Below are 20,838 nucleotides of genomic sequence, written 5' to 3'. Positions count from 1 at the left end.
GCCCTGCAAAGTCAACCATAGATCCCGTCGGGATGTGGGATCATTGGGAGCATAAAGTCCCAGCAGCCATAAAATCTCACCTTCAAATAGGACCTCGATTACCAGAAAGCGGCCGTGCACATCATTTTTAACAAGAACAGGCTGGTATTTCTCATGAACAATCATCAGCACGCCCGAATAATGCTTAGCATGTGTCCCTGCATAAAACAGACGAAATCCACGACAATCCACAACCTTTCCTGCCTCACCATGACTTTTGTGCTCCACTGCACATAATACATCCCACTGATTTTCATGCAAGACAGACCATATGGTATGCTGCTTATGGCGAGAGCAAATGCCTCGCACGTTCCACGTGGCAATCTTCATATATTTTCAAACAAAGGAAGTCAGGAACGAGGCGCCTGTTGCCTCGATTGCATCTTTTCCGCGAGGGCATCCAGGACACCCTCATCCAGAAAATCAGCCAATACTGCAAATGAATTCGGGCGACCTGCTTTAGAGGTAGAAGGGAAATCCACTACCTTGGGAGCAGGGCGGGGATAACGCCTATCCCAAGGAGTAATCACGTTGCCTTTCGCATCAAACGCCAGCTTAGCAGGTGGGCCCTTGGGGCCCTCGGAATAGACTTTCCTTGAAGACGGATTGCGGGGGGCTGACGGGGCCATGGTACGCACAACCTGCTGTGGGGTGATCATGTCTTTCCTGCGCGTGTACGTGCGCACGGAATCCAGGGAAACATGAGGCCCAGGATCTGCCAGGCCTGCGTCCAACTTTTTACCTTTTTTTTGTCGTGCCTCAATCCAATCAGAGCTAGGAGAATCCAAAGCTCGGACCTGTTGTTTACCTTTTTCCATGACAGTAGGGGGCTGAAGGGTCTCCTGTGTCTGGGCATCAAGCACCATGTCATCCTTGGGCTGCACAACCTGCGCCTCCTCAGAAGACAGTTGCCGTTCCGGGCATTCAGCTACAAAATGCCCTAATTTACCACATGAAAAGCAGTGTCCGGCAAAATTGCCCCATTTCAGGCGAAAATGCAAAGGATGCATGCCAGCGCAATTGAGGCGAAGCCACGCAGGTAACATGCATAGACGGTTTCGGTTCATAGCCCTGAGGCTGGGGGGAACCAGCACTGTGCCCACAACCGCCATCGCGTCTTTCAACAATGGCCAATATACCGCTGGACAATTTTCCACTTCCACCCACACCGGGCATTCGCATTGAAGCAGACGCTGGAAGTCAGCCATAGGGCGCCATGGTACCACATGGACCAAGCGGCGGTCAAAGAATAGTGGCAACTTGGACAGTAGCTCAGCTCGATGCGATTCAGATTTCAACAACACCTCATAAAAGCCGCGAGGGCCAAGGAAGATCTCCTCAACATACTCCCCTTGCAATAAGTGGTGCATCCACTGGCGAATATGTGAGAGCACTGGGATCCTGCCAGTGAAAAAAAGTATAACTGCACGGTCATAGAACACCGAGAAGGACCGCAAGACTGATTTTGGGTCCACTGTCGCTTCCAGCACATCATCCGCAGCCGCAGCAGAGAAAGTTTCATTATTATGCTGGACATAATCGCCAAGCAGAGTATTGGCAAAGTCCAGCAAATGCTCCCAATCTATTTCCTGCGAATCCACAGGTTCGGAGGCAACCTGCGCATAGGAACGGCCCTGAGGACCCATTGGCTCGTCTGAAGTGTGCTTAGAGCGTTTGCCTGCCGGCGGCAGTTCAGAACCCGGAGGCGGCTCCTCCGTGCATGGCACCATATCCTCCGGCTCCTCGGTATCGGAATCAGGGCCAAGGGCTGCCACCGTCCGGTCGAGAAAATCCATATCCAGGCCAGCCATACCGCTGTCTTCTCTCTTTCGCTCGCTCCCTCACTGCAGCAGCAGGATGCACTGCCTACAGTCTCTGCTCTTCAATAATCTGCTGCCTCCTCAGCACAGATCTGTCCTTGTAAAATGTCTATCTGCCTGTCCCTTCCTCTCTCTCTCTCTCTCTCGCTCTCTGTCTCTCTCTCTTGCTCGCTCCGCAAGTCCCGCAGACCGGCACAATCAGGGAACCGCCTGGCTGCAGCAACAGGATTGCAACGGGGCACCTGTGCAGAACAGGACAGACACGCGCCGGTGAACCCCTGACGAATAGGGCGTGTGAAGGCAGGCGAGCAGCTGTGAAGTGCGGGTGTCGTCGGCGGGTGGGACTTCAGGCAGGTCGTCAGGCGGCGCGCAGGTCGTCAGGCATCAGGCAGGTCGTCAGGCGGCGCGCAGGTTGTCAGGTCGTCAGGCGGCGCGCAGGCAGGTCGTCAAGCAGGTCGTCAGGCAGGTCGTCAAGTCGTCGCGCGGGCAGTCAGGCGTCAGGCGGCAGTCAGGCGTCAGACGACAGGACGGGGCGCACCGACGGCAGCATCGCTCTCTCTCTCTCTCTCTCTCTCTCTCTCTCTCTCTCTCTCTCTCTCTCTCTCTCTCTCTCTCTCTCTCTCTCTCTCTCTCTCTCTCTCTCTCTCTCTCTCATAATGAACAATTATATTAATTACGAAAAAAAGTACAAGTTGCGAAGTACAAAGGGGCTCTGGGCCGTCATATATAAACCAAATACAAGGTATTCAATAGGTGCAAAAGGACAAGTACAAGAGGCACCCCAAGACTAGACAAACAGAAGGGATCAAGAGTGTTGATGAGATCAGCTCTCTCTCTCTCTCTCTCTCTCTCTCTCTCTCTCTCTCTCTCTCTCTCTCTCTCTCTTCTTCTTTTTTTCGTAAAAGGTAATTGTATTAATTACGAAAAAAGTACAAGATTACTTGATTACAAGATACATGATGACACTAAGCCATCATATGAAAAGGTTCCAGAACTAAGAGTTACAAAGTCATGGCAAAGACGCAGAGGAAATTGCCATATGCCAAGGACGTAAGTCCTCCCGAGAGAGTATGTCAGAATGCTGGAGAAGATCTATCTGCCAATACAAGAGACCCTTAAGCCTAGCAATATGCCGCTGAACATTACAAGCGGAATCAAAAAGAAAAGCATTCCGAATGGTCCAGTTATGCCAACAGCCCCAATATCGAAGAAAGTGAAACACAAGTTTCATATGTGGCTATGCCGATGCTGGGTATTTAGGCTGCACAAAGATCCAATCAAAGGGCCGTAGCGAGAAACCGACCACCGCTCGCCAAACAGCTGATAAGAACGACCATATTTTCTTAGCGATGGGGCAAGAAATAAATCGGTGACGGGCGGATTCCACACTGGTGCTGCAAAAGAAACAGTTGCCGTTGGAGATTCGTCGCTTGGAAAGAGTTGAAGCAAGCGGAAGACCACCAATCATCACTCTCCAAAGAAAGACCTTATGTTTGAAGGGTGTCTTGTTCAACCAGCCCTCCATCACAGTTGCCCGCCACCATGACCGGGATTTACACAATCCCCATAGAGTATTTGCTTTAGCAACCAGCCATTGATGATCTTTAATCAGAAGATGATACACCTGGTTAGCAGAAGCTTTGCTTAAATTCAGCCGGCCTTCGAAGTCCCAATCTTGCCAGGGATGATCCGAAGCAAGGGCAGGAAAGGGTTGTCTGCTCTGGAGCACCATCAAAAGCTGTTTCCATAAATGCCCACGAGGGATCCTGAAAAGCCTCCTAGCTGTACGAAACGATATTAGCACATTGCGACTGGCAAGGGTGGCATCCGCGACTGAAGATAAGCCCAAACGTGCCATCCGGTTGAATTGTGGTCTAAGCTCGTATTTACCTTTCCATGAAAGTAATCGCGAGACTGCCAGCAATTCCAATTGAAAAGAATTAGTAGCTACGCGATCCTCCGCTGGATGCCACTGAGCCTTCTGGAGGACCAGTTTCCAGGAACATACCAAATGAGTAAGCAGCAATGAAGAAAAACTGGAGAACCGCGAATCAGCATTAAGAACATGCCACCAAGAACTCCCGATTTGGGTATTGCCATGCAGAAGCCCATGATCCTCAAGGAAATAACGGGCTATAACGACCCACGGATGATGATCCGAGCACATGGCGCCGAAAAGAGACCAACAAAGTGTCAGCATGAGTTTGGGCATCTAAAATAGCCCCTCCACCCATGCGTTTGGGGGTGCACGCATGCGACCAAGAAATCCACGAAATACTTGCATACAATGAATCCTTCTTCCACAGCATGAAACGAATAGACTGAGTAAGAGCATTCAGAGTCGTAGTAGTCCAGGGCAGCAATGGCAAGAAATATGTGAGCATTGGCAACATAATTGTCTGGGCTACTTTGAGGCAAACATGGAAGGGCCAGGCCTGAGACTTCCAATACAGAAACTTAGCTGCCAGTTTCTGAGAAATCCACTATAGAAGCTGCTTTGGGGGAACATCAACACCCAAGAGGTACCCAAGTTGCCTGACAATGGAGCCACGAGGAACAACCATACCCTGCCAATCCAATGACTGCAAATCCAACTCCGTGCAGCTGAGAATGGCTGATTTCAATGCATTGATGCGAAGACCGGAAGCCTAACCAAAGAGAGCCCAAACATCCAATGCTTTGCGAAGGTTATCCTTGTCCGCACGCAGAATCATAAAGCTGTCATCAGCCAAGGATTGACTAATGAAGTGCTGACCAGAAGGAAGCGACAATCCAGCCAACTGAGTAGAAGCTGCCATATGAGATAACATCGAAAGAACTGGATGCGTCACAAGGGCAAAGAAGAGAGGGCTCAAAGGGCACCCCTGTCTGACAGAGCGGGTAAGGACAAATGGCTCGGTAACGCCTCCATTCAGCATGACTCGCGAAGACGCGGCAGCACTGATGATGTAGATCAGACGAGACATCCGAGCACCAAAGCCCATAGCAGACATAAGTTCAGAAACGAAAGACCAGTCCAGATAGTCAAAAGCCTTTTCTAGGTCCAATTGAATCAGTACGACCTCCTAATTAGAATGCCTTGCATAATCAATCGCCAGTTGCGCATTTAATACATTGTGCAGAATGTTTTGGCCCTTAATGAAACCATACTGGAGAGGGTGCACAATGGCAGGGAGATGCTTATGGAGCCGATTCGCCATTACTTTGGAAAAGATTTTATACATAGAACCCATCAAAGAAATTGGGCGTCAATGTTTCAATGTAGACGGCGAAGAAACTTTTGGAAGCAGTTTAATAAGTCCTTCTTTCCATGAGGAAGGCATGATCCCCGTTTCCCACACCTGCTGAAATAAAGCCGTCAATGGTTTCGCCAATTGGGTAGCAAAAACCTCAAAGAACTCATTGGTGAGACCATCCCAGCCAAGACTTTTATCCTTGGGCAAGTGTAACAAAACATCCATAACCTCCGTCTCACTAATATGTGACTCCATAGTAGCTTGCATGTCCCGAGGAACCTGATTGCAGACCAAGTCATAAAAAACTGAACGGGCCTGAGTAGTTTGGGCTGAAGGTGGAGAAGTGGAACCAAGAAGATCCAGAAAATAATTCCTACACAGATGCACAATAGTCTGCGGATCAAGGACCAGGTGGCCTTCTGCATCCAGGAGTCTAGTCATATTCTCTCGAGCACGAGAGGCATGGAGAGCTCGAAAGAACTTATGAGTCTGACACGCACTATCTTGCAAAGTCTCCGTTAGATGCTGCAATTTGGCCTGCTGATACGATTTCAACTGAAACTCTTTAATAAGATCAGCCACACGCATTGCCAGTGCTAGTAGAAATGCATCATCTGGAGTGTCCACCAGCAGAGAACGGACCAAAGCCAGCAGGTTCTCCGCTGCTTGCCGACGCTGCCGACAAAGAGAGGCATGATGGATCCCATACTGCCGAGCAACCCGCTGCACATTAGAGAGCAATCGTTCAAACGAAGCAGTGCCCTGAGAGGAGAAATCCAATAAGAATCTATCAATCAATTGCTGCATATAGCCCTGAAAGATTGCATGCTTCAAATAAGACGAGTTGAAACGCAAAGGGAGTCTCTCCACAAATTGCTTAAAAGGTGCAATGGGTTGTGCAAGCAGCTCAAGTTGCATAGGAAAATGGTCCGACAAGGCATATTGCTGCAACACTTTCATTTCGAGCATCTCAGGAAGGAAATCATCATTCTGCATGATGTATATGCGGTCCAACCACGACCATGTTGTTGCATACTGAGCGGGATGGAAAGTAAACCCTGTAGAAGACGGGTGTAGCCAAGACCAGAGATCTTGCTTAAGAACAACAAGAGCCAACTCATGCCACATACGACTTTCCGGCGCGTCCATTACCAAATGCTCCCATGTGGACTGAACACACATATTGAAATCCCCCATCAAGAAGCCCCGTCTGCCAAGTGACAAGGAAGTCTGCAAAGTATGCCAAAGCTCCCAGCGAGATAAAGGATCATTCGGAGCATAGAGGCCAAGTAACCATAAGATCTCTCCTTCGAATAAAATTTCAATCACCACAAAGCGGCCATGTACATCATTTTTAATAAGAAAGGCTGATATTTTTCATGTACATCATGAGCACACCAGAATAATGCATGGCCTGTGTCCCTGCATAGAACAAACGAAAGCCATGGCAATCCACAACTTTTCCGGCTTCACCGTGACTCTTGTGTTCAACAGCACACAAGACATCCCACTGATTCTCATGCAATACAGTCCACATGGCATGTTGCTTGTGGCGAGAACAAATTCCTCACACATTCCACGTGGCTATTTTCATGTGTATTCAAAACAAAATCACGTACGAGGCACAACTTGCCTCGATTTGACCTTTTCTGCGAGAATGTCCAGAACTCCCTCATCCAAGAAATCAACCAACACGGCAAAAGAGTTCTGAGGACCAGATTTGGAGGTAGACGGCATATCTGCTAGCTTGGGGATGGAATGGGGATAACAACGATCCCACGAGGTAATGATGTTGCCTCTGGTATCAAAAGCCAGCTTAGCAGGTGGACCCTTTGGACGATCCGAATACACTCTCCTAGTGGGCTGAGGACGGGGGGCAGAGGAAACCATAGCAGGAGCAGAGTGCTCTGAAGACAACATTTATTTCCTGCGCATATAAGTACGCATGGAATCTTGTGATGTAGTAGGCACAGTATTCTCCATGCCAGCAACAACCCTGGTGCCTTTTTTTGCACGTACTTCAACCCAGTCGGTGCCACGAGAATCCAAACCCGAAACCTATTGTTTACCTTTATCCAGAACTTTAGGTGGGTGAATAGCATCCTGCGACGGAGCAGCACACACCATATCTTCCATGGGCAGCGCAACATGCCCAGCATCTGAAGTGTGTTGCTGCTCTAGGCATTCGGCCATAAAATGCCCCAATTTTCCACAGGAAAAGCAATGTCCTACAAAATTGCCCCATTTCAAATGAAAGTTCAAAGGATGCATGCCAGAGCAATTGAGACGTAACCACGCAGGCCTTTTCCTAGCAGTGTCCCATAACATACACAACCGGTTACGATTCACGGCCCTTAGACTTGGAGGGACCAGAACAGTGCCCACAGCGGCCATGGCGTCCTTTAACAATGGCCAATAGACAGCCGGACAATTTTCCACTTCAACCCACACAGGGCATTGACGTTGCAGCAGGCGGGCGCTGAAAATCTGCCATTGGGCGCCATGGTACAACATGGACCAAACGGCGATCAAAAAACAAAGGCAGTTTAGACAGGAGAGCAGCACGGTGCGTCTCAGATTTCAACAGCACCTCAAAAAAACCTCGGGGCCCAACAAAAATCTCTTCAACACATTCCCCTTGTAGCAAACTGTGCAGCCACTGGCGCATACGGGAAAGCTGGGGGATTCTACCAGTGAAAAAAAGTATCACAACGCGATCATAAAATACTGAAAAGGAGTGCAAGATAGATTTCGGGTCCACACTGGCTTCCAGAACATCTTCCGGTGCAGAGTCAGAAAAGACTTCCTGATTATGTTGAACATAATCGCCAAGCAGAGTGTTGGCAAACTCCAGCAAATGCTCCCAGCCAACATCCTGAGAGTCCACAGAATCCGAAGCAACCTGAGCATAGGAACGATCCTAATGATCCATTGTCTCTTCCGAAGTATGCTTGGTGCATTTGCCTGCAGGCTGAAAGTCAGGACCAAGGGGCATCTCTTCAGTGCCCAGAACCATATCCTCGGGTTCCTCGATATTAGAATCCGGACCAAGCGTTGCCACCGTTTGGTCTATAAAATCCAGATCCAGACCAGCCATATTGTATCACTGCGTATACCAGTCAAAGGCGGAGTGAAGATCTCACGGGAGGCAGGAATGCGCAAGCCGCTCTCCCTCTTTCTCAGGCAAAACGGACCCGGCACTAGACTGACGAAGGGGCTTGGGAAGCGCGCGCGCAGAAACAGACGGCCGCTGTGCAGAGAAGGCACTTTCACAGGCAGAGAAGGGCTCGTTCCCTTTGTTGGCTCACGTTGTCGCGCGCTCTGTGTGGCAACCTGGGTGTGACGGGCTGCATCCCCTTGGTGGCAAAACGGGCAGATCAAGGCGGGCAGGTGTGCAGGACCGAAGGTGCACCGGACGAGGATGGTCAATAGGGCGACAGGCCAACACGATGGTCACCAGGCGCAGGAGGGAAGGACCAGGGCGACAGAACGTATGCATACACCAAGTAGAGGGCGACGGAACGTCCAGGCAGAGGGCGCGCAACAGGCAGAGGGCCCCGCAGTGCAGGCCCAGGGAATGGCAGACGACCCCACGAACAAATAGGCCGAACGCGTCAGAGACGAGTCAGGCGGCGGGCGCACGTCTCCACGCTCCTCTATCCCTGTCGCTCCCGCTCGCGCTCGCTCTATCACTCGCTGACTCTGTGTGCATGTGCGGCGTCGCCGCAGCGAATCTGGGCCGAGGCGCTGCCCTAGACGGTCAGGGGGTGTCAGAAATGTCGCCGCCGCAAGGACATCCCATCATGAACAGTCCCCATCTCTCTTTTTTTTTTCGTAAAAGGTAATTGTATTAATTACGAAAAAAAATACAAGATTACTTGATTATAAGATACATGATGACCCTAAGCCATCATGTGAAGAGGTTCCAGTACTACGAGTTACAAAGTCATGGCAAAGACGCAGAGGAAATTGCCATATGCCAGGGACATAAGTCCTCCTGAGAGAGTATGTCAGAATGCTGGAGAAGATCTATCTACCAATACAAGAGACCCTTAAGCCTAGCAATATGCCGCTGAACATTACAAGCGGAATCAAAAAGAAAAGCATTCCGAATGGTCCAGTTATGCCAAGACAGCCTGGAGGGACGAGGGGATCAGGAGGTGTGGCAATTCTATTTAGAGAAGAGCTCCGAGATATAGTCCAAGCGGTACATAGAGATGTAGAGGCAAGATACATGTGGATCAGGTTACGTACAAGCAGAACTCGAGACATGTATATTGCCATATGCTATTTTCCCCCTGCATACTCTAAGTTTGCCCCTAAAGAGGCATCCCCATATACAACACTATATGAGGACATAATGGGATACATGAGAATTGGGGATGTTCTACTAGCAAGAGACTTTAATGCACGCACAGGAAACAACCAATCTGCTTTCTTTGACACTAGTGATGAGATGTTCAAAGATATTGCATTAGATGAAGTGGGATTAGTTAGATCAGCCCAAGATAGAGAGATAACAGAATATGGAACACACCTACTGGCACTGGGAAGTGCACATGGTTTGGCCATCCTTAACGGGCTACCACAGTGGCCAAGATCTAATGGCTTCACATGTTGAAATAACAAGAAAGGGTCAAGCACAGTGGACTATTTGATTGGATCACCCAACTTGCTACCTGACATAAAAAGTTTTGAAATCTCAGACAGACCAATTGGATTAGTAGCAGACCATGCTATTCTAGCTTTCACAATGCAATATGGGCATATACACGAAGCACAGTCACACATACCAAAATTACCATGCTATGATTTTGTGGAAGCGACCTCACACATACAGCATTACTGTGCAAGATGCATTGAGGGAGCTAGACACACAGGCCTCTCTGGATGAGTTTACAGGACAGTTGGCCGAGATAATACACACTTCAGCAGCATACGCTTTCCCACACACTACACCGTCAGATAAACCTCCACGAGGTAATGCTCCACAGAATGGCTGGTATGATGATGAGTGCAAAGAGACACGAGCACGTTTTCAGCGAGAGCTGGCACTTGGCATATGCACACATAAGCATGCTCGAACACTCTTCAGACAGTTGGTACGCAAAAAGAAGCGGGAATACCTGAGCAGACTAGAAACAGAAATGTATTCCATGTTCTTGGGGCAGGACAGCAAGAGAGCATGGGAAAAGATGCATGAGAGCCAGCCACCCCTACAAATTACTAGACCGGATGATTGGCATGGATATGCTTGCACACTCTATGATATCCCTAGCCAAGAGCCTATGCCACTCCCCTCAACCTCAAGACCAGCAAATTGCAGATTTTTCACAGAAAAAAAAGTGAGGAATGCCATATGGAAACTGAAAAATGGAAGAGCCCAAGACCATGAGGGTTTAGTGGCTGAACACTTCACGCATGCCTGTGATATTCTGGCACCAACGCTGGCTCACATCTTTAATAGGGCAGTTTGTGAGGGATTTCCAACCTGTTGGTCAAACCATATTATTGTGCCGCTTTTCAAGAGTGGAGACCCCGCGCTACCTAGTAACTACCGAACTATCATGATTGGACACATGCTGGCCAAGATATATGGCTCTATCGTGGAACAAGCATTGAGTAAATGGGCCGAGATGCATGGCCTGAGGTCAAAAGGCCAAGCTGGCTTCAGGAGGGGATATACAACTCTAGACCATATCTTTACGTTGAGGGCAATCATTGAAGAAGGCAAAGCATTCAAGAAAAAGATCTATTGCTGTTTTGTGGACTTTCGCAAGGCCTTTGACACGGTGCCACGTGCTAGACTCATGAAAAGAATGCAAAACATTGATGTGCCCGTAGAGATACAGTGGAGTATCTATGCCCTGTATGAGACAGTGACAGGCAGAGTACGAACACCTGAGGGCATCTCAGATACAGTCAATAGCACCATTGGGGTGAAACAAGGCTGTCCACTTTCACCGACACTTTTTGGGCTGTATATAGATGAAATTTCAGAATATGTGGATAGGACGGGTGGGGCCGGAGCCAGCCTAGCTGGAGTGCTGATACCATTACTGCTTTATGCCGATGATATTGTACTTATATCTGACTCACCTGAGGGACTAAATAGACACTTGGATGCATTATCATCTTTTTGCAGAGATAGAGATCTTAAGGTGAACCTTGGGAAAACTAAAGTTATGGTATTTAACACTTCAGCTGCTTGGGTGACAAGAGCTGAGCACCAGTTTACTTTTAATGGAGAGCCAATGGAGATGGTTAGGCAGTATGTTTATTTGGGCGTCACATTGAAGGGACCACAGTTCTCTTGGAGAGAGACATCAGAGGCTCCTTTGGCAAAAGCATATGCAGCCTTAGGTGCATTGGAGAGGCAATGTGCTCACATACAATTTCATGAGCCGCGCACCAAACTGTGGCTTTTTGACACCTTGGTTACACCCACACTCCTATATGGGGCAGCTTTTTGGGGTCCGAGTCTGTTTCACACGAGGAGACAGCCTTTGGGAGACTAGGATGGACCAGAGAAGGAATACTATGATGGATGGGAGCATATGGAAAGACCACTGGTCATGATGATCTCACGCATGATACGAGCGAAGAGCTCGACCCCACATGAGATTATTAGAGCTGAGTTGGGGGCATCACCCATGGTGGCTGAGGCCTTGGTTCAGGCAGTGACTTTCATACATAGAATATGGGAGCTCCCCCAAGATAGATACCCACGGCTAGCCCTGGCCTCTTCTAGACAACTAGCAGCAGACGGTGACAGACACTGTTGGTATGCTCAGATGAGTACATGGATGGGTCTACATGGTCTGCAGATTGACAGACTACCTCCCTTTGACTATAGCCTGGATTTCCCTACACTTGACCTAAGCCAATCAGAGCTAAACCATGTGATCAGAGCAGACATACTGAAGTTAGATACGGAGAAGACCTGGATCCGACCCCCCTCGCCCCATGGCACGAGGATGGCACACTACCAGACCCACTTCCTCCAGGTATCTGAGGATGGTTTCATCACCCGACCCAATTACATGGACACACAGCTGCCTCATGGACTACGCACAGTTATTGGTCAGATCCGCACCTCATCCCACCACCTGAGGATTGAGACAGGCAGATGGGAGGGTATACAGACAGAAGAACCCATATGCCCACTATGCGACAGAGAGCCAGAGACAGAGGAACACTACATCTGCCGATGCACTGTATATTATGACATACGAGGTAGATACCACTGTCTATTTCGAGAGGGTTTTGGACCCCTGAGATGGATCATACAGTTTGAGGATCAGAGATGCTTGGGATTTTTCCTCTTGGAGCTCCAGAGGCGCAGAGCAACAATTCTACGGAGTAGGAGGCCCCCACAGCTCGGCTCACATAGACAGAGAGCAGTCGCTCACTTTTTCACTGATACACGACAGAGTATGGCAGATACCACTACTACTGCCACACAGCCTACAGGAGTACATCATCATTGGACCTCATCTTCTGTAGGTGTCCCTTTGGATAGAGCAGTGGCACTTAGCCGGTCTAGGCGCCCACGTCCACCCGGACGAAGGCCTAGACATCCACACCACAGACAAATTAAAGCCATCATTGAGCGCCATGGGAGACAAATGCCGAGATGCCTCAGCCATGCAGAGATACACCTCCCTAGAGAACAGACATATCATTGATGGAGAGTTTTCCTTTCTCTACTCTCACTTTCAGATCACTGACATGTTTCCCTTTTATAGGACACTATTTCATTTCCTTTTCAGTCTTATAGGCATGTTTTTCATTTTTTTTCTCGTTCCAAATGAGAAACACACCATCATTGTATGTACTGCTTTGGTCTCATAGGCCACATTGGCCTTTTAGAGACGTTAATATACTCTCTCTCTCTCTCTCTCTCTCTCTCTCTCTCTCTCTCTCTCTCTCTCTCTCTCTCTCTCTCTCTCTCTCTCTCTCTCTCTCTCTCTCTCTCTCTAAATATTTGCATCAGACCATCAGGTCAGCAAAGAAAGAACAGACACAAATGAAAGTCTACAAAGACCCTAACACAAAAATATCACACAAAAAGGACATCTGGTGTGGAGCGAACAATATCCAACTGAGCAGCAGCAATGTCAGGAAGAACCAGATCAACTGACACCATAGAGGAGATCTACCATAACACTAAACCACAAACACGGGCTACATGACCATGGATGCCCGATACTAAATCAAAAATAAAGGCATTTCAAGTACGCCAAATATGCCACAGGGTTATCCATCTAAGGAAATGGAAGAGGCAGGAATAATTTGAATGCAAAGTAGACATAGAGGTCATCTTTCCCATAATCCACGAATGAGCTGATATCCGGTGCTGAGTCGCCAAGGAGCACACATAGAAAACAAAACTCCAAATCTATCAAGCAATAGGGCAAGAGACAAAGAGATGAATCAATGTCTCATCACATGTAGCACAGAATACACAACGACCAGCACACATCTTGCGAGCACGCAACACATCGCTAGTTGGAAGACCCCCAAATAAGCAACCTTCACATGAACACTTTACCCTGATGCGGAACGTTAGACTTCCATAGTTGGATGAATCTTTCCTACCACTTCTTTTTGCTATCATGAATACACCCCAATTTATTAGCCTTTCCAGTGACCCATCTCTTGGCCTCCACCATCTGATGATATATCTAGTTAGCTACCCTTTTCTCAAAATCATCAGGAAGCACAAACATCCAATCACTCCAAGGAGACAATGGTTGTGACGCAAGCAAAGGAGAGAACCTCAGAAGCTTGTCCTGTACAGACGACCAAATGTGGTGATATCCTCGAGGCACCCGAAAGTGCTAACAAATACACCGGAAAGAATAAAGACAGGGTTGCCTAGGTCTCTCTCTCTCTCACACATAAAGAGTTTGATGCCTAATAATTTGCAAGTCCTTCACAACATAGTAGCTTCTGGAAATAAACAAAGAGATTTACTATTTCTGAAACCCCCCCTCTCTCTCTCATGGATTTGGACCACTATCCAGAGTCATGGATTTTACCGATCAGTGATGCCTTGGCCTCTTTCTTCTTGAGATACGATGGCTTCGTGACATGCGCCTCAGGAGTACAGCTGCTCCAGGACACCGAGGCCCTTCACAGAGGCAGCTCACAGACTTCTTTGCAAAGGAGACTCAGAAGACTTCAATATAGTTACAGCCACAGTCCACATGAGAGCCTCTCTCGCCGCCACAGTCCACACACAGACAAGGAGTACTGATTGATCGAGCCGTTTAGCTTAGCTGATCAAGATGTCCTAGGCCTCGACACAGACACCAACGACACCTTCATAGGCGGATATAGGGGATTATCGCTTGGGCTAGAGCTAGGCCCTCCATACCCACATGAGATTGTACCATTTGGAGCTCATTGTTACTAGATAGAGCTCTATGTTTTACATATAGCCATAGTTAGTTTCCTTTCTTATTTTGCTCTGTGCTACATATTTTGCCCAGATAGTTGTACTATCATACACATGACTGTAACTCATGGTCTCATAGGTCATTTTGGCCTTTTGTAGACGTTAATATATCATTTCATTTCTCATGCTAGTTGGAGCCTCAATTGTGGTCTGAGGTCTTGTTGATGAGAATTTTCAGCCTTTGGGACTGAAATCAGCAAGCATCAGGGTTTGTATGGCTGCCTTGGGGTGTAAACATGTGTATCTCAGTCATACATGAAGATTTTCTACTGTAAATCAGCAATTGGCAGCAGATTAGAAGACATCTGGTGGTTACAGCAAGATCGGGCTGCATGCAATGGGAGAAGACTCAATTTGGCTCCCTGGTCTCTCAAATCGAGGGACACAGAGCTGTCAGTTGCTGTAGACAGCAAGTTGATTCCATTTTGACAGGGATTTGAGCCTTGATTTTCTGGAAGCAAAGGAGATTTCCATTGACAGATCTTGGAGGGTTTTTGAGATCTCAACTTGGTCTTCCACTTTCAGAGCTTCAGCCTATCTCTATGATGAATCTTCATCTACTAGAAAAAGGCATAAAGAAAGGATTTGGTGTCCAATTGTCTCTTTTATTTGGTAAACTGCTGAATATATTTAATCTGAGTTTAATTTGCTTGTTCTTATCATTTGTAAATCAAGATCCACCACCAATACAATGAAGGAACGATGATTTCAAGAGATGTCTAAGGTTCTTCCTTTTGGAGCTTAAGACATATCACACATCCCTACTAGGAGGTAGGAGATCAATTTGGCCAAAGGGACCCATATAGAGGTTAGCGGTAGACTTTTTCTATAAATTAGATTCTACAAGCACTACCAGCCCAATAAAGATAAAGCCACCCCACCAAACACCATCCACCACACGCCATGGATTCACATTGGACAAGGCCATTGCAGTTTCTTGGGTGCCACGACCTCAACCAGCAGGGTCATGACCAAGGGGCCCGCACCATGGTCAAATCAAAGCCATCATTGCGAGACACCATAGACATGTCCCCAATCACATCAGCAGAGCCGCCATGGACCACATCATAGCCTATCTGAATGGGGTTGATATTGTCTAGCATCAAGGGGGCCAATTTAAGATTGATCACCTTTGAGGAACTTATAAGCAGTTCCAAGCAAAGTACAAGAAACTATCATCATCAAACAGTCTCCAATAAAATTTTCTCTTCTTGGGAAAAGAAGATATTAAGATGCATTCCCTTTAAATAGTCACTAGCATCAAAAGACCAGTAAAAGTTTAGCTTGAAACCACTCATCAAAACATCCTTTGAACTCAATTGTTCTTTAGAAATTTCTAACTTCACCATTAACACGTCAAACTATATCAAATAAGAAAGGCAGCCTATCAGCAAGTCATTATGTTAGTATAACCTTAATCCTAGTATACATGAAGATACATCAAACAATAAGGACTTTTTCTTGAGGTAGAGTTATTCAAAGATCTTATCGTGAAATCAAGAAAGACAAAATCAAAAACTTTTAAATGGCTTTTTTGTTATTCTCCATTGCCAGCTTCTCAATTACAATGCTAGTCAAAGATCTTAATGTGATACAAAGAGAGATAGAAGCAAAGACCTTTGAACAACTTCTTCAATATTCTCTATAGCCAGCTTCTCAAAGTGTGTGTCGACCCATGCAAGCCGTTTGTGACCAAGATCTTCCAAGGCACACCATAGGGCTTTCTTCATCTCCACTTCTTCATACACATCTTGCAGTTCATCATACCTTGTTTCCTCCATCTGAACATAAAAAACCAAATCAAGTATACAAGGACTACAAATTTTAGATGATGTAACATCTAGAAAGTCTAGAAACAAAAACAGCATATGGAGTTAGAGAATTTTGACAACTATTTAGTTACAAGTCAACACAGCTCATGATGCTAGACCTTTTTGGAGCTGCAATGTGCCACTTTGGAAGAATACAATAATGATTTTTACAAAGCATTATTGCCAATCACTTCTTCTGGATCTATGTCTCCTCTAAGCACATTGAGAAGTATCACTATCGCTTGCTTGAGGAATGTTTGAGCTGATGGAGAAAACATATACAACGGATGTTGTGTTGCATCAAAAGTCTACTAGATTTAAGAATACTAAGGCAAATTCACAAAAAAAGGCAAAAAAAGTCTAAGAAGCCAAATAGGGCATCATCTGATGCTAGAAAGAGGAGGAATGATCCATTCAAAGTTTGGAAATGTGATGTTGAATGCAAAGAACTGTTTGTTGCAAATAAATGCTTTGTATGTGAACAAGAGGGCCATAAAGCAAGGGATTGTCCTAACAGGCAGCAACTTAAGCATTTTGAGAATCTCACTGATCCTAGGGATAAAAGGCCTAGGACCTAGCACGGCTCTTAGGGAAAGGAAGTTACAGGTAAAGTTTCCAAGTGCAACTTGGTGAAAGTTTAAAATTGTTTCACCTAGGGATACGAATGGATGGAGGAACTATGGCCTAGCAAATCATCCTAAGTGTCACAACTTTACCTTGATGCATTTCACTTAGAACCAACTTTAGATCGAGCACATTCATGCTCAACAACAAGCAAAGAGTTCAAACTACACAGTATTACCTAATACTCAAGGGGGAGGTAGCATCTCCACTCCCCTAGGTTGGCCTGGCTCAGGTAGGCAATGGTCTTGAATGTACTTGGGTATCATTCAAGGTATTGTATGCTAATGATATTTCTGTCTAGAGAACCACTATTTTAGTGTACTAGACAATGTGGTTTGTTGTGCAAATAGGTATAGTTTCTACAATGGCTACAAAGCTATGCATTTGCATGGGCAACATGAGATCCATGAGACGTGTATTTTATGTACACTTGCATGGGACACATAAGATGTATTACATAAGATGCATGGGATATATCTTAGATTAAGGAGCCATTTATGTTGGTGTCTCCATTACTTTGCCTTGGAATGGTTGGAACATCTTTGAGCCATTGGCATGTTGGTTTACTGCCTTTTGTTCTAACAGTAGTTATGACTCATGTCTATTCATTGTGCGGGGTCTAGGGTCGTTAATATTTCGTTGCAGAAATATTACATTTGATCTCATGATCGACTTCTCTTTCCGGAGGTAACTTAGCTAGCTCTTCAGGAAATATGTCGGTGTACTCTTTGAACTAGGATGGTTCTTCTTCTGTCTGACCATCTTGATTTACCTTGTTAAGCTTGATCAAGTAAACATGTAATCCTTTCTTCTAGAATTCAGCATGGTCAAGCAATAGTTGTAGATGTTGTCAACCATGATGTCACATGCAATGCAATGGAGGTTGGTTACATGATTCAAGGGGAAGGTCTCTTGCAAGGTTGTGGACTTTTGACTTAAAGCTCTCAGGATAATTGAGTTGTACACGTGTTGTGCATATGTGAATTTAAGTTGAATGTGAGTCACCATGACAAACAAGCCTAGCTTGGAGAGTGGGGGACATTTGCAGTAGTAGTGATGGATAGGTGCCAATGGGTTACCTTAAACAAATCTTAGTCACAAACGTTGATTGGCCGATTGGGAATGACTTTTGGTGTCATGGGAATTATTTAACACCTTGGACTAAGGCTTGCGGAAAGTTCCAACACTTTCCAGTTAATCATGGTTAATTTAAAATTGAGGTTGGGCAATGGCCAAAACTTGGGTAGGGCCTAGTAGTTTTCTATTTCTTGAATTAAATGGCAGGAAACTCAGTTTTAGAGGTAAAGTTTGCATGGGCAGGTTTGGCATTTAGCATTCAGCCACGAACACAGCTATACAAGGATGGAAAGGATTTGGAGAGGGCAGTTCAAAGGGCAGCGACTGCACTATTTGAGATGAAGAAGGAAAACAAGACTTTTGGGTGTCTATATTTGGCTAGCCACAGATATCATGCCCAAGTGGATGAGGAAAATGTGAGAAGCCTTTTTTGTGAGTTTGGGGCCTAGGTTCCTTTGTCCATGATAGAGAAGTAGAAACTTAATGATTGTACCATCCACAACAGTGGCTCTTCACTGCCCACAGTCCCCCCAAAACCCTCTCCCAAGAAAAAAGGAAAGATCTTTTTATGTGAGGATGCTATTCTTCAGATCAGTGAAACACAGAACACCTTTTTGGGAATTGTAGTTGCCTTGAAGCATTTTTCTTTTGTAGCCCTATGGATCCTTATACTACTTTAAGAAGAAAGATATTGAAAATGGTCGTGAGTGAATTATTCCTTTCCATGTGCCACTGATGGACAGTGCAACATAGACCTGCTCCCACAAAGGCAATGCTCTTGGCAAAGTCTTCTTATACTTTCTTAAAGTCAGTTCTGACCTGGAATACTAACTGGTATTGTTGAATACGCTGGAATTGACTTTTTTGAAATTCCATATCTTTTGAGAGCTGCCGTACGTATTCCAAGACTTGCCGCATATCTGAGTCTGTGATAAAACCATATTAAAGCAAAAGAGTCAGTGATTCAGGTGATTATAATGATGTCAATCATTCCATCTTTCTCTCAGATCGAGACTTGACATGGTCACTTCTTTTTAATGTTCAGGTTTTTTGTTTTACTTCTAGCTTTGACGAAAACCAATACAGCTGATGTACTAGACTTACTCTCATCCAAAATCATGTCATGATGGGCACGTTGTCTTATAGAAGCAACTTCACTCTTTAATTGGTCCAACTGCTTCATTAAATCAGCACTAAATAGCTTTACATTTTCCACCTTACTTTCTTCTGCTGTGATCATGGCTTCTTTACAGATGTTAAAATCAGAACCCATCATCTGATATGATGTGTATTCAATCTCAGCTATGGGAATATGATATTCCTGCATCAAACTTATGTACTCTTTGATAACAAGGAACTGTTCTTCAAGTCCATCTATTCGTTCTTGCATAGCCTGTGACACACATATGTAACATTCAATACTGCAAAAAGAAGCACAATTGTAAAGGCATAAAAGGAGCTTTATCACTATATGGATTAATTCTTGCAGGAATTGAGAAACCTGAACTGAGCACTTTGTCTCACTGCATACTAAGTGATGTGGTATTGTAATCAAATGGACAGAAAAAGGACAGAAAAAACCACTCCATAGGGAAAACTTAATTTACAGAGAAAACCCCATCTCAACTTTGTCTTGCAGAAAGAAAACCATTCTTTACACTGAGAAAAGAAATTTCTATGAAAAACCCTCAGCAATGATTGTCCTTGAGGTTAAAAACAGGGTACAAAATCCAAGCAGCTGAAATGAACATAGGCACATGGCAACATCTACCAGGCTGCTTGTGCAACATTAATGTCTATATAAACGGGTAACAGAAACAGCCTCATGGTTTATCATGCCAAATCATACAAAGATTCCCTAAAGAAAGGCCAGGGTGGTCAATTTTTGTAGATATATCCTATTGCAGAAGTTAACTGGCAAGATAATGTTACTGCATGTGACCTACAAATTCGTAGAGGATGCATTTGTAGAGTGGTTAAATTCAAGGAGAAAAAAGTTACATAGAGTAAACCTTCAATTAAAGGACATTTTCTAATGCGGTTTCAACCGAAGACATTGTCTACATTAAGCTGCGTTACTAAATTTACATTGAAATAAATGACCCAAATATGTATACAAGGATTTTCTTTATAGGCGTTTAAGTGCACATGATAGGGGTAGTTTGTTAAACAAAAGTGGCCGCCCTAGAAGGAAAGATGCTAGCATCCCAAATGTGTTCAAAGGCCTCTAGCCACATCCTCATGTACTCAAAATAGCCCTGCAATCTTTCCCATTTGCCTCTGAGGGTGTGATTGACATCAACTTACATCCAGATGACAGTCTCAGAAGTGGAAATGTATTGCTCCTCTATACCCTCAGAGCATTTTGCTATTCAAACAAACTAAACACCAATATTAGCAATGATCTCCCATCTATGACAATGTCCTACAATCCAAGCTATTGGAATATGTACAGTGGATATGGCTACAAAATCTCATTCCCACATCCTTTTTTAGAACATCTCGACATCCTATTATCATTAGCACTCATTGCTAGTTGAAATTCCTAAGGTATTAGCTCCAGCTCCAACTCAAGGACCATTTCCAGCTAAACGTGTTGGGTGTTACCAAGGGAGTCCAAGTAGTCACCCCAGAGAGGACAGGACATCGGACAAAGGGTACTCGTCGGCTGCCTAGTGGCCTACCAAGCCCTACAAAGGCGAATAGAACTACAATGAACTTGATTTTAATTTTTTTTAAGTGAGATATATTTGCGGTCGATTGAGTAG

The 20,838-nt window shown here is 45.6% G+C and overlaps 1 protein-coding gene across 5 annotated transcripts in view; it reads right to left on the bottom strand.

Annotated features, from left to right (window-relative positions):
* Positions 1–20,838, bottom strand: part of LOC148017077 (uncharacterized) — a 242,764-nt gene that overhangs the window by 156,440 nt on the left and 65,486 nt on the right. For all 5 annotated transcript variants that reach the window (XM_087662400.1, XM_087662402.1, XM_087662401.1 and 2 more), the window contains 3 exons: positions 19,175–19,463; positions 18,890–18,996; positions 16,176–16,339 (listed from right to left, as the gene is read on the bottom strand). In XM_087662400.1, the coding sequence (XP_087518526.1) occupies positions 16,176–16,339; positions 18,890–18,996; positions 19,175–19,463 (560 nt within the window). The remainder of the gene's footprint in view (positions 1–16,175; positions 16,340–18,889; positions 18,997–19,174; positions 19,464–20,838) is intronic.

Source organism: Lygodium microphyllum, chromosome 22 (assembly GCF_053477565.2).
Source record: "Lygodium microphyllum isolate KBCC chromosome 22, Lygodium_microphyllum_v1.1.10, whole genome shotgun sequence".
In the NCBI taxonomy this organism is placed as follows: Eukaryota; Viridiplantae; Streptophyta; class Polypodiopsida; order Schizaeales; family Lygodiaceae; genus Lygodium; species Lygodium microphyllum.
This window is presented reverse-complemented; position numbering and strand designations above follow the sequence as displayed.